The sequence below is a fragment of the Drosophila miranda genome, chromosome XL (genome assembly GCF_003369915.1).
Source record: "Drosophila miranda strain MSH22 chromosome XL, D.miranda_PacBio2.1, whole genome shotgun sequence".
Classification (NCBI taxonomy): domain Eukaryota; kingdom Metazoa; phylum Arthropoda; class Insecta; order Diptera; family Drosophilidae; genus Drosophila; species Drosophila miranda.
Genome location: NC_046673.1, coordinates 20363387 through 20375752, shown reverse-complemented (window position 1 = coordinate 20375752; position 12366 = coordinate 20363387). Strand labels below are relative to the sequence as shown.

The 12366-nt window shown below is 44.7% G+C and overlaps 1 protein-coding gene across 3 annotated transcripts in view; it reads right to left on the bottom strand.

The window, feature by feature from the left end:
- The window catches only part of LOC108163215, a 147883-nt gene that overhangs the window by 51216 nt on the left and 84301 nt on the right, over positions 1-12366 (bottom strand). For all 3 annotated transcript variants that reach the window (XM_017298374.2, XM_033388627.1, XM_033388632.1), the window contains exon 3: positions 7594-7946. In XM_017298374.2, the coding sequence (XP_017153863.1) occupies positions 7594-7946 (353 nt within the window). The remainder of the gene's footprint in view (positions 1-7593; positions 7947-12366) is intronic.

The following is a 12366-nucleotide window of genomic DNA, read 5'->3' as shown; positions in this document are numbered from 1 at the left end:
AAAGTTTGTGGCTCATGTAGATGTACTTTTCTGTGACATGCCGGACCCCCAATTAAACCTTTTCCAGAAGGATTTTCTTTGGAGCAGCAGCATCGAATAGCTCTTGAGATACTTAAGATAATTAGTAAAAAGAAACTCCTCTTATATATCATATATATAGCATCAATCTTCTTCGTAAATGTGGAGTCAGAGATACCGAGAAAGCCGGCAGCTTCCAACAGTTTTCTTTGACCCAAAACTCGTCTACTTTCAATCTTGGTTCATCGCAGGATCTCTCAGATCAGTTGTGACTTAACTCAAGATATATCTAAGACCTTTCTTAGATCAATACTTTGTATTCTCTTGAGAGCTTGTCTTGAGAGCTTGCCATTACCTTATCTTTTCATCCATAAATTTCCGCTTTAAAATCAACAAAAATATTTCTGTGGCATTTTATAAACGAATTTCAGTTTCACAACTCATATTTTTGTTTAGTCCACACAGATCGAAGCTCTGCAAAAATATATTGAAAAGCACTTTTCATAAAGAACCCATTTTGCGGTACCTAAAATATTTGCATACAGCAACAGCTTTGCTCAAATATACATACATACATATATGTATATGTATATGTATACTATATATGTGAGCATATAAATATAGACAATATCAAAGTCGTTTTAGCGTTTCACAAATGTTGATCGTGCTGGACAGTTTGGCTCCATTTTTGTGAGTGCAATTTAACCTACATTTGTCTTTCATTGTTTGCCATCGACTTTTTACTCGTATTGCAAATTGAATTTGTGCAATTGATGGCTGGATGTGGATGTGGTTGGGTGGCTAGTGTGTGGCACTCACCACCCAAGAGAGATGCTTGTCATATCCTATTGGAAACGTCAAATTTTGGCAAATGCAAACAAAATATTTGTGCTCCCCTTTCGGCATAATTCGAGGGGAAATGTGTCGGGCGAATGGAGACGCCGGAAGTCGGAGACAATCATGACTGACTGACTGACTGACTGACTGACTGACTGACTGACTGACATGCCATAGATTAATTTGCCGCTTTCGTGACTACAACAAGAAGATATGTGGGTCTGCTGCTAGGGGGGAAGGGGGGCAATGACAGCTGCAGCAACAACAGCAAGTTGCAAGTAGCTTCCGCTGTGGGAAGAAAAAAATACAAAATTGTTAAATTGAAATGAAATGCCTGACAATTGAATTGTGACAGGCAAATTGAGAGCAAGGAAACCGCTGCGGCTGCAACTGGGATGCCTCCATCTGCCTTAATGCCTTCCACCGAATGCGCCACGCCACCCCCACACCACCCGCTAGATGATCTATTAACCTGCAACTGTGCAACTGGCGGATCGTTGCAAGCTGCAGAGACGGGACAACCTCAACCCCTGACGTCATTTTAATTTTGAGTGAAAGCGCAAAGAGAAGGGCCGAAAGAGATTTAAAATTAAATCAGCGTACGGCTATGGCAGATATGCCTCTTAGCCATGCCCACCCCCTGCCCACTGCCCACAGCCCCCTCCTCTGTCCGCAGTCCTCCTGCCACCATTTGCATGCCCCGTGGGGACACAGGTGGGAGGGAAGTGGGAAGGAGCAGCGCACGTCGAACCAGACACGGAACCAAAAAGAAGGCAGTGCACAAAGTCCTACTATAAAGAGCCAGCGAAGCCCCCGAACACGAACAGAACTCTTTAACCGAGGCATGCTACCTCTACATGCAACCGCTGCCACAGCCACTACCACTACCACTACCAGCCCCATTCCTCCCCGGTAGTGCGTGCTTAGTGGGCGGAATGAAAACGCGAAATGAAAATCTGCAGGCAAACTGTCAATTTGCAGCGAAAATTTGATTAGGGTTGACTGCATTTTCACTCAGATCCGACCAGGGCATGGGGTAGGGGCCATAAGGCAGAAGACAGAGGAGTGAGGAGAATCCTGAGAACTGCCACCGGGAAATTGAGAATGCGAATGAAAAGCGCAGGCGAACAATGCCCGGAAAATGTGAGTGCAACAGAATAGTAAGAAAATATTAAAGTTATATTCAAATGTAACTAAAATATTTACATTTAGTCGGTCTGCCTCGGAGCCCAAGAAATGGCTATTGAAAGCCCCCTTCAGTCTCTGCCTAATTCAATCACAAACTAATTTGAAACACAGCCCGGTAAAAGGAAACACTTTCTTCGGAATACATACATAATTATATCCACTTATCTTCCCCCTTAAGTGCAGGAGAAGGAACCCAGCCCCTGCCCCATCCATCATGTCTCAATCCCAAGTGCTGCAAGTAGTTGCATGCCTCAAAATAGATTCATAAAATGCATCTGGACAGGGATAATAGACGATTGGATTACCAGTAGGACAGGAGGGCAGCTGAACGGCCATCGAGGACACAAAAACTTAAACAAGAAATACGACAAGGCGAATTGGGGGGCCAACATGGGGCAAGACGAGGCATGGGAATGCTCTGCCAATGAGTTTTGGTTGGAAATTCAGCACTCAGAAATTAGAGTATAATACAATGTTAGTATGTTTTTTGCTTTTCAAAGATATATTCTTTTCTGGTAAGAATATTTTGCTTGGAAGCTATATTAATATATGTATACAGAATGTATATGCCTCGGGATGTACAAAACTAATAAAAATAAAAAAAGAGGGCAGCACAACAGAGCTTACATCCCAGCTAGAAAGCGGACAATAAGGTAGACAGCAGGCGATATGGCGGTATCAGATGGTTGGAAGGTGGGAGCAGAGAGGGTGGGCTTTGTTCCCAACTTGGATTAAACGTGATGGCCAGACAGCGCTCGCAGCAGCGGCACCAATTGAGAAGGCAATCGCTGTATAGGAAAAAATCGCACACAGGTTCCAGGAAAGTTCGAGAATGTTGGGAAGGGCAAAAGAAATGAAAGAATGGAGGGAGCAAACACACATAAAACAACAAATTTATAATTGAAATCAGTGTCATGACAGGCGGCAGAAGAAGAAGCAGGAGCAGGATCTGTAGAAGGACCTGGAGCAAATGGAAGGAGCAACCAGGACAATCCAGGATGCCACTTAAGTCGAATGACCAAAAGAGGAAAGTGTAAAAAAAAACGTCGTGACAAAAAAATGAAGGAAGCAAAGGAAGGGCAAAGCAAAGTGCAAGATGCAGAAATTAGAGAAAAACACACAAAAAAAAAGCACAAAAAAAAACAAAAAATGAATGAAACGGAACCCAAAAACAAATAAAGAGAACAAGAAGCGCACACAAATTAGCTAATGTTGAATAAAGCCAAAGCCAAAGCCAATTCCTTGCCCTCAAGTTCTCCAAGTTTCCGCAGAGGCAGAGAGAGTGAGAGAGGGACAGAGACAGAGAAGGGTATATAGGATATGATGGGAATCCCCAGCCCCCAACCCCCTCGAGCCCTACGGGCAATGCGTCCACAATTGGGTCAGCTAACATTTGGAGCAAATGGCCAAATGCGACGGGCCGTGACAGAAGCATGAAAAGTGCTTTAAGCAAACATTTGCCAGATCTGCTTAAATTTCATTATGAAAGGGAATAAGACAAAAAATGCCAAGGCAAGCATACGTAGTGGAAGTGGCCCAGGCAGAGGACGATATTGAATACCAATAAATACATACATATGTACACACATCCATAAATATTCATTCGTTTTTGAATAAAAAATTGTTTCGATGCAGGTATATAAAGAGGATTAGAATGTGAAAATGATTTTATGATATTTAAAATTTAAATAAAATTTGGAATTATAAAGATGCTTAAATTGGCCATCGGAATGATGAACACAAAATGCGCTTAAATCATACCAAAAATAGGGAGGTGCCTTCTCAATCAGAGATTAGTTATAAGCCTAGCTAAAAGATTAAAAGATTAACTAGCCAAAAATGAACAATGTGTTGTCGAGTAAGCAATTTTATTTTACATTACTTTTCCAAGACAATGGACTGGTTGATAAATATACCCTGATCGTCCAGCAAGAACCTCACCTCATGACTGATGGTGACTGATAGTTGTACGAATGATTGACACCGAAATGCCCCTTATTGAGTGGACTAATATATTTAGATCTGATTTGGTAAAGGACGACGATGTCCACCTTCTGCTGTGCGAAACAATTTTGCCAAATTGATTGTCATTTGTGTGGGCGGCTCCTCGAGCCTCGAGCAGCTTAAACGCATTCCGGGCAAGAAGGTGAGACCATCATTTACAAATCCAGCTCTGACAATCCACTCCCATTTGTCCTCTCTGTCTGCCGAGGCGAAGGATAGCTGGCTGGATGGTTGGCTGCCGGGCTGGCAGCTCAAAATTCGTAAATGGCTATTTGTAAGCATTTTGCAGTCATTACACAATCCCCAGAAGCTCTCCCAGCAGGCAGCCCGTAGCCAGACGTCCGTAGCCCTTAATTAATGGCCACTTTTGGGAGCAGTTGGCAGTTTCTAATTTCAAATAAATAAACGCTATTCCCCCGTGCCCCACCCCCACAAGTAGTGAAGACACCTTCTGGGGGCTGACCGAAAGCCCAAAAATGTTCTCTAAATTATGGCTTTTGGAGATCCGTAGTTCGTTATTATGCAATGAAATTCGATTTGGCCACAAAACCCAATAATACATTCGCATTGGGGCTGCTCAGCAAACATTTAATGGCATTTCATTTATAATATCTCTAGTTTATTTGTTGAAATTGGACCTCTGTCTGGGGCTCTTTTTCGCCCAGCTGTAAACGGTTTACTGTATTTTGCATTTGCACTTTTGGGAGGGGCGTGGAGCTCGAAAGCAAAATATTTCCACTTGATTGCCATGTGTGGCACAGCCTTGCCCGTCCCATACAATCTCCCCAGCCTGTGGGCCCAATCTTTTGGGCCATTTTTCATGTCAAAATTATTCAATTATTGGCGAAGCGAAAGCACGGAAAAATGCCAAAGAGTAGGGAAATCTCCATGGGAAACGCGTTATTGATACCCTTTTTTCCATATAATCTGTGGCGTTTTCTTTATGCAATACTCCCAAACAAAGTTCAAAGTATTTCCTGCTGCTCGAGCTTCATCTGACCCGATACAACCTTTGCTACCTCCGACGCATTGGGCATTAAGGAAACAATCTGCGTAAGCATCGGCGTGAGTCTGCTTATGGATGTGTCTGTGTGCGGGCGTGTGTTTGTGTTTGCCAGAATCAACTTCCGGTTGGCCTCCATCTTGGGTGGGGTCACATTTTCTGCATGCATTAATTTACAATTACGGATAGACCGTAAACAGCTGCCTCCCCTTTGAACCGGCCAGGGGGAGGAGCGGCGGAGATTAGTAAAATTATTATCCCTAAAATTAAGGCAACATTATTTGGATTTCTATGTCCCTGCACGTGGCACGCCAACGTCTGTGTCCCTCTGCTGGCGACTCTCACATTTGAGAGCCTTTGGGTGCCCTTGTCTTTTTCTATGGACCGGGGTACTTTTCGTTGTGTGCGTCCTCAAAACGAACTCGGGTTACCAGTGACCTTTCCCACAGTGGATCTCGAATTGCTAAAAGCCAAAAATGTCCCTTAGCCCACAACCTTAGCCCTTCGACCGGGCGAAGGAATATTCTGACAATGTCAAGTTGTTGAATCGAAAATTGGCTGGCAATTTAGGGAATTACACTCTGTCGCAATGTCTGTCGTTATCCATCAATTAAATGAATCCATTTCAAGCATATCTCGTTTCGTTTTCTCGGAGATCAGAGGAATTCCTTAACCACATTTATTCACTCAATTAATTAATTAAATTTGTGGAAGGCATTTTCTTTTGCTAAGACCAAAACTATTCCAGTTTCTGGACATAATTGCTGCTTGTTTCATTGTATTGGGGCAGTTTGTGGCATATTTGTCACTTCATCGGAATGCATTCCAGCACCCAATGGATGGATGATATTTTGGGCTTGTTAGACATGGGGTTGAAGTGTGCCATGAAGCATATTGAATGTTGGTCAATGGGGGAACGGTGTACGCTGTACATAAATCAGAAATGCCACAAGTACAGATGGAACACATAATAGACTATCAAGAACAATAGGACTGCACCAGTCAAAGTGGGCAACAATTATTGACATATCGATTACGAAAGTACACGGCACAACAATCAAACTTATCGATAACAATAGAAGCCACTTGTGTTGTGCGTCGAATCGACTGGCAGTCGACTTTAAGTGGAGCAATCCAACAGCCAACAAATTAAGTTGCCTCAACTCCAATTGAACACAGGTCTCTATAGGTACATACGTATATGCTTGTGTGTGTATGTACACTCGGAGAAAAATTCTCAACAAAAATTAGAGCTGTGATATCAGGAATACCATTCTTCCAGCGATTTGTTTCAATGTTAGTATATTATATGTAAATTATTCGATATTAGTATTTAAATTGAAAGTAATTAGACAGCAGATTACTTTATGAGAGTTGAGTCCGCTTTCCTTTCTTCCAGTGCATGCATATGCAAACATACATACATATGTATGGACATGTGTATGTGTGAGCCCACAGCATGAGCCATGTTGACCAACTTGGCCGACTGCCACAAACGCGACAGCATAAAAAAGCACCGCCCGAATGCCATCTCGCTCTAACGACCTTGACTGCAGTGCATCACCGGCCAACTGTCGTTCATTTTGCCAGCACACACGTACTCCAAGGCACTCACACACACTCCCTCACTCACATATACACTCATAAGCACATACATACACATATGGTTGGATTGGGGGGGGGGAATAAAACACTGTCTGGGCAAAAGTTTTTCTCTGACTTGTTTTTCTTTTTTGTTTTTGATGCGAAAAATGTGCGAGTCAATTAATTACAGGCAAAAGCGCACGGAGACCAAGCCATCCTCACACACACACGCACACCCCATATATGTATATGTGTGTGTGTGCATATGTGTACTTTCTGTCTTCTGTGTAGCATACTTTTTGGGGCAATGTACACCAGCAGAGTTCGAATTTGTATGGATAAAAGGGAAAATGTAATGTAATGCATTCAACTTGTGGCAGAAATTGGTAACACAAAGGGCCACACAAGTGCCATATGCCATGGATGGGATGATCCAATATACGCAACCTACATACATATGTACATTCGTGTATGCTTAGCGCTTATCTGGGTGTGTATCTGTGTGTCTGCATAAATAAGCAAACAAATGAACCTCTAATGAGGTCACAGAGGGGCAGTGGCCATTCTGGCCATGTTTTATGAATCACCAACACCCCACCGTGGGATGGGGTGTACACGCTGTTTATCCACGCCATGGATGTAACTCCCAGTCATGTGTAAAGATGCTAGCAATCTCCTCCAGCTACGCACTCAATCGAACCTAATCCAAGGTATGTTTTTGCAGTATGAGGCACTCGACACTCTATCTGCTTATTCATATCGTTTGAAAATACGAAGAAAGACACTGATTAAAGATTAATAGATATTAAAAAGATCTTCAAGCTAGAGGTACAGTTTCTACACGCGCTGCCTGTGCTATCTGTAGGCTTGTCTATTTTTACATACATATATAAATATACCTTGATAGTGCCCTCCCTCTCTGCCACGCTCTCCCGTTCTCACTCTCACATGGCACTTACCGTAAACTGCCTCGCCAACAATTAGCAGCATTAGCAGCAGCAGCAGCAGCGGGCAGCGGGGGCCCGGGATTAACCGTTGATTTTGTTGCTGCTTCTTTCGTTGCTCTTTCTCTGCCTGCGGCTGCTGCTGCTGCTCCTGCTGACGCGGTCGCGGTCGCTGCTCTGCCCGAGTCTGCTGGTCCTCCTTCCTCTCCAGCTGTTGTTGTTGTTTCTTGCTGATAAGACAGCTGCCGCTGTCGCTGTCGCTGCTGCTTCTTCGACGCATTTTGTGTGAGGATTTGCCAGCTTCAGTCTTATTGCCGTCTCCCTCTCCTTCACTCCTCAGCAAGCGAGCCGTCCGCCTCCACACGTAACTGTAAAATACACAAGAGCAAGAGTACACAATGAGCAAGAGGAAGAGTAAAAGCACAAGCACAAGCACGAGCAAGAGCGAAGCAACATCCAATCCACGGAAATCCAATTGGAGCGAGAGTAAGACAATTGCTCCTCCAATTGGAGCAGCAGCAGCAGTTGCGCTTCGCTTCTTTTGTCACGCGACAAATGAGTCTCGCCCCAAATTGAGTTTTGCCCTACTCCGGCGAAAGAATACCAAACGTCTTTGACAAAAATAATCATAATTCGATCAAGAGTCGTCGTACCTCCGGCGGGTATTATGCTCATGTCTACATATGTATTTGGATACCATTAAAGATTAACTGTTCCTATATTTTCCCCGAACACCAAAGGCACCATGGTTGTGGTGGACAGGTTTCGTTCGCATATTCTAAATTCTTCTTAGATCGGTAGTAGCTGATCTTGGGTACCGATAGTTTGCGGTAATAAAAGAAAGGCTCGTCTTTTCCCCCAAAAGTCCGGCTTACTTAATGAGCCGAGAGGGTACTAACAACCATCAGACCGTGCACTCAGTGCCACTGTTGCAGGTTCCGTCCGTACCACAAGGACAAGGAACTCGATGAACAGTTGCACATAACTGTGGAAAGTTCCATCGTTACCCCTAATTCGGAATCAACATTGGCAACTATTTGTTCATCAACTGTAAAGGCCCATCTGATCATCTCACGATTCTGCGCTTCTAAGCCGCTCTTAAGCTGAGAAAATATTATCACTGTCGATATCTGTCGATAAGCTTTAATATAGAACAAATGCTGCAATACACTTATGTACTCGTATAGATTGTATGGAAATATTTATGTGTATAGATGTGTGCCTTGAATGTAGTTTCGTGTCTTTTGTCTCATCTGAAGCTATATATCGGTGCAGCTGAGATCTCGAAATTCTGAGCACTGATGCACCTGAGTGACCCGAATTGGTTATCCGATTTCCCCGGCTTACAGTCTTTTAGACCACGGAAGGGACTGGGGGAATATGGAGTCCACTTCCGCTTCCCCTTCCGCCCGGAGGCGTCATAAAGCATGACCCAATTGAATTGTTACGCTCCGTGCTAATAAAATTTTATGTGCGGCTATTATTATGAGACTCTCGTGCCTGTGCCTGTGTCTGTGTCTGTGTCCTGTGGCCTGTGGCCTCTGGCCTGTGGCCTCACGCTACTCCTGCGGCACCCAACAAACAATGTCACTTAGGATCGTTGGAGCCCCTCTCCTCTCGAACATCTCTAATACATATGTACTATGTACATCAGTATATGTATTTGTATTGCATGTTTGCTTGTGCTTTCGCCTGTTTTTGTGGCCTTGTTCTTGGGGCTGCTTTGACTGCTGAAATTTTGTTTTGATGCTGTGCGGCTTTTAAGACGAAACTAATTTGTTTCCGGTATTGATTTTGGCCTGCAAAGGAGTGGAGTGGGCCTTGCACAAGGATCTGGCAAAGAGGCGGAAAACTGGGCGGACGAGTCGTGATGGTGCCCAAAATTTATGCATAACTTTTGCTCTCTGGCCGAGAAGGAGAAGCCGCTGAATCTTTGATAGCCAAACACTTTGATTACACGCGCCGCCACCCATTTTCCCATTCTCTCGCAGTGCCCCTGCCCATGTCCCTCCTCCTTATCCTGTCTATATCCGTACCCATCCACCCGACCACTCCCTCTTTTTATTCTCTGCATGTTTTTCGCATTTTTTGCGCTTCAGTTGACTCGGACGATTCCTCGTGGCGTTAAGTACTCAAAAAAGAGGAAACCAAAGCAACCAAGGGAATGGGGAAGCCCCGACCAAACAAAGATTGAGGCGGCGCTAAGAAGGGGATGAGCACAAGGGAAAGTCCTGGGGAAAGTACTGGGGAAAGTCCTGGGGAAAGTCCTAGGGGAAACCGACCGGCCTCCCGCCCACTCGATTTGCATAGTAGGGCGAACCCTAAAAAAAAACGAGAAAAAAAGGCGCAGAGACCCATTTGAATGCTAGAAGAACCAACCGAGTCCTGACAAGGCTCGGCAGCGGCGTCCAAAGCACACACAAAAACAGGAGACAGGACATTGTCCAGGGCTTTCATTAGAGTTCCCGACAGGCAGGCAAGCAAAAAAAAGTGCAATTTCGGCAAATGTTTGGTGTCATTTGTGGGCCGGAAATTGGGGGCAACTGTTCGGGGGCTCCAGGTAGGGCAAGGATTTGTTCGGGAAATATTTCATCCCCTAAAACAATCGAGAGAATACCACGATGCTTGATATATATGGAATTTTATTTCTTAATTAAACCAAAGGATAAACAACCAAGTATATTAAAGGAATTGGAGAGCTTAATCGTTATGGAACCTTATTTCTATCAAGAAGATTCCATAATCAGTCACGTTTTTGGACTCAAACCTTTCCACCTACATGCATGTATGCTGCCACAAGGAGGCAAGTCACATATGTGTGCTGCCATCAATTTGCCATCATTTACATTTGCCTGGCTCCCCCTCACCCTCTCTCTCCACAGACAGCTGCCATAAAGTGTCGTAAAGTGCATTAGAGCGCATTTGGCAGAACGCAGGCAAGAACACGAGGAACAATACAAGAAGGAACCAAAGGACGAAAGACACAAACAGACACCCAGACAGAAAAACAGCAGAAACAGTCACAGAAGTATAAAGAAAATACGTACATATGTACAAATGTACATGCATATATATTTTTTGAATAAATATTCATGCGCCCACAAGAATTGCGCCAACGGGCCGACTAACACCTTCTGGCCAAAAAGGAGCAGAAAGAAACGCAAAAAAAAGCCTGGGGGAAACAGGAGGCAAAAAAAATATGGGGGAATACCCCGTTGTCGTTTGCCGTTTGGCCATTCCTGGCCCGATTCCCCATACTTTATGCCCATCTCTGATTGTTTATTAGTGCGGCAAAGTCCACCGGGTGGGACCGGGAACCGGGACCCGGGATCCCAGAGTGCGCCCAGTACCGAGGTGCGGGTAGCGAGTAGCGAGGAGGAAGGCGTTTTTAATGCCTTGGTACATTTATTGGCGTGTTTTACGCGCCATAAACTGAAATTCATAAACATTTTTTATGCACTTACATGTGTAAATGTGTTCGGTTTGGCTCGGTTCGGTTCTGCTGGGTTTTCGGTTTCGGTTTCGGTCTTTGGTTGGGTTTCGTTTGCAGGAATGCAACGAGGCCGTTTCCGACTGCCGGCTGGGGCCAGAGATGGAGTGTATAGGTCCAAAGGTAACATACACATATTTTTTTAGGTGGCACTCGGCTCCTGCATTGCGAAAATGCGGCATAAAAATTCATTTTGATTGCTTACGCCTTTGTGTTGTGTTGTGCCTCTTTCCGATGCCCCATGCTCGATTCCCTGGCTTGACGCAGGGACTTGGCTGGGGGTGGGGCAAAGTCTCCGCATAGGACTTGGATCCTGTGATCTCTATAGCTGCCTCATGGAGACACTTTTGGGAAATCCCAGGCTTGAAAGCAGGGGTCTATCTATGTATAAGAGTTTCCCCAATCCACAAGCATATTTTGACAGAAAACCTCATTGGCTGAACCCACCAGGCCTCTCCTTATCCCCGGACACCCCGAATACCCCGAACACCCCGAGAGTTGGAGGAATATCATTCTCTTAATCGTTTTCCACCCCACAAAAAGACTGTTTCCTGCTTCTACTTTCAGTTACTTGTTCTAGCTGAAAATAAGCACTTGCTAAGTGGAAGACTGTTACGCAAACATTACCCATACGCCGCATGGGTGCCCTGCCCCGGCAGACTGATATACGAACATTACGCATACGCCACATGGGTCGCCGTGAAATGCTCATGCATATGCAAAGGAAGCATGGGGAGCTGTCGGTGCGAGTGTGTGAGTGTGGGTGACACTGATAAGCGCATTACGGGCTCGACTGGCTTCTGCAGAGCATTGAAATGGTCCCACACTCGATTTGGCTGGAGAGTCCCTCTCAGGTCTCCCCCCGCGTTCCCCCGAGTTCGACCGTGTCATGGGGCGATAATTGTGCCGAGGCTTACAAAAGTCGATAAGGTCAAACGGGATATGGCTGGGAGTTTCCACAATAGAAAGAGGAAAAGTGGAAAAGTTCAGGGGCCAGCACCTGCACACAATTGGAATTGGAATTGGAATTATGATGCCACCAACACACACATACATATGTATACAGCCAAGCTCACAAATATTGCTTTCTCTGTTGAAGTTTTTGTGCCACATCATGTGGGCGAGAGCCAAAGGGAGTCGAGGCGAGGCGAGCCGGAGGCCATGAAAATTGTTTTCATTTCCAATTCCAATTATTATTTTTATGTGCATTCATTGTCTACAGACCCACGCATGATTTTATAGCCAGAATGCTGAATCAGCACGGCGAAAAAGAGAGAAACAACACAGAGAAGTATAAG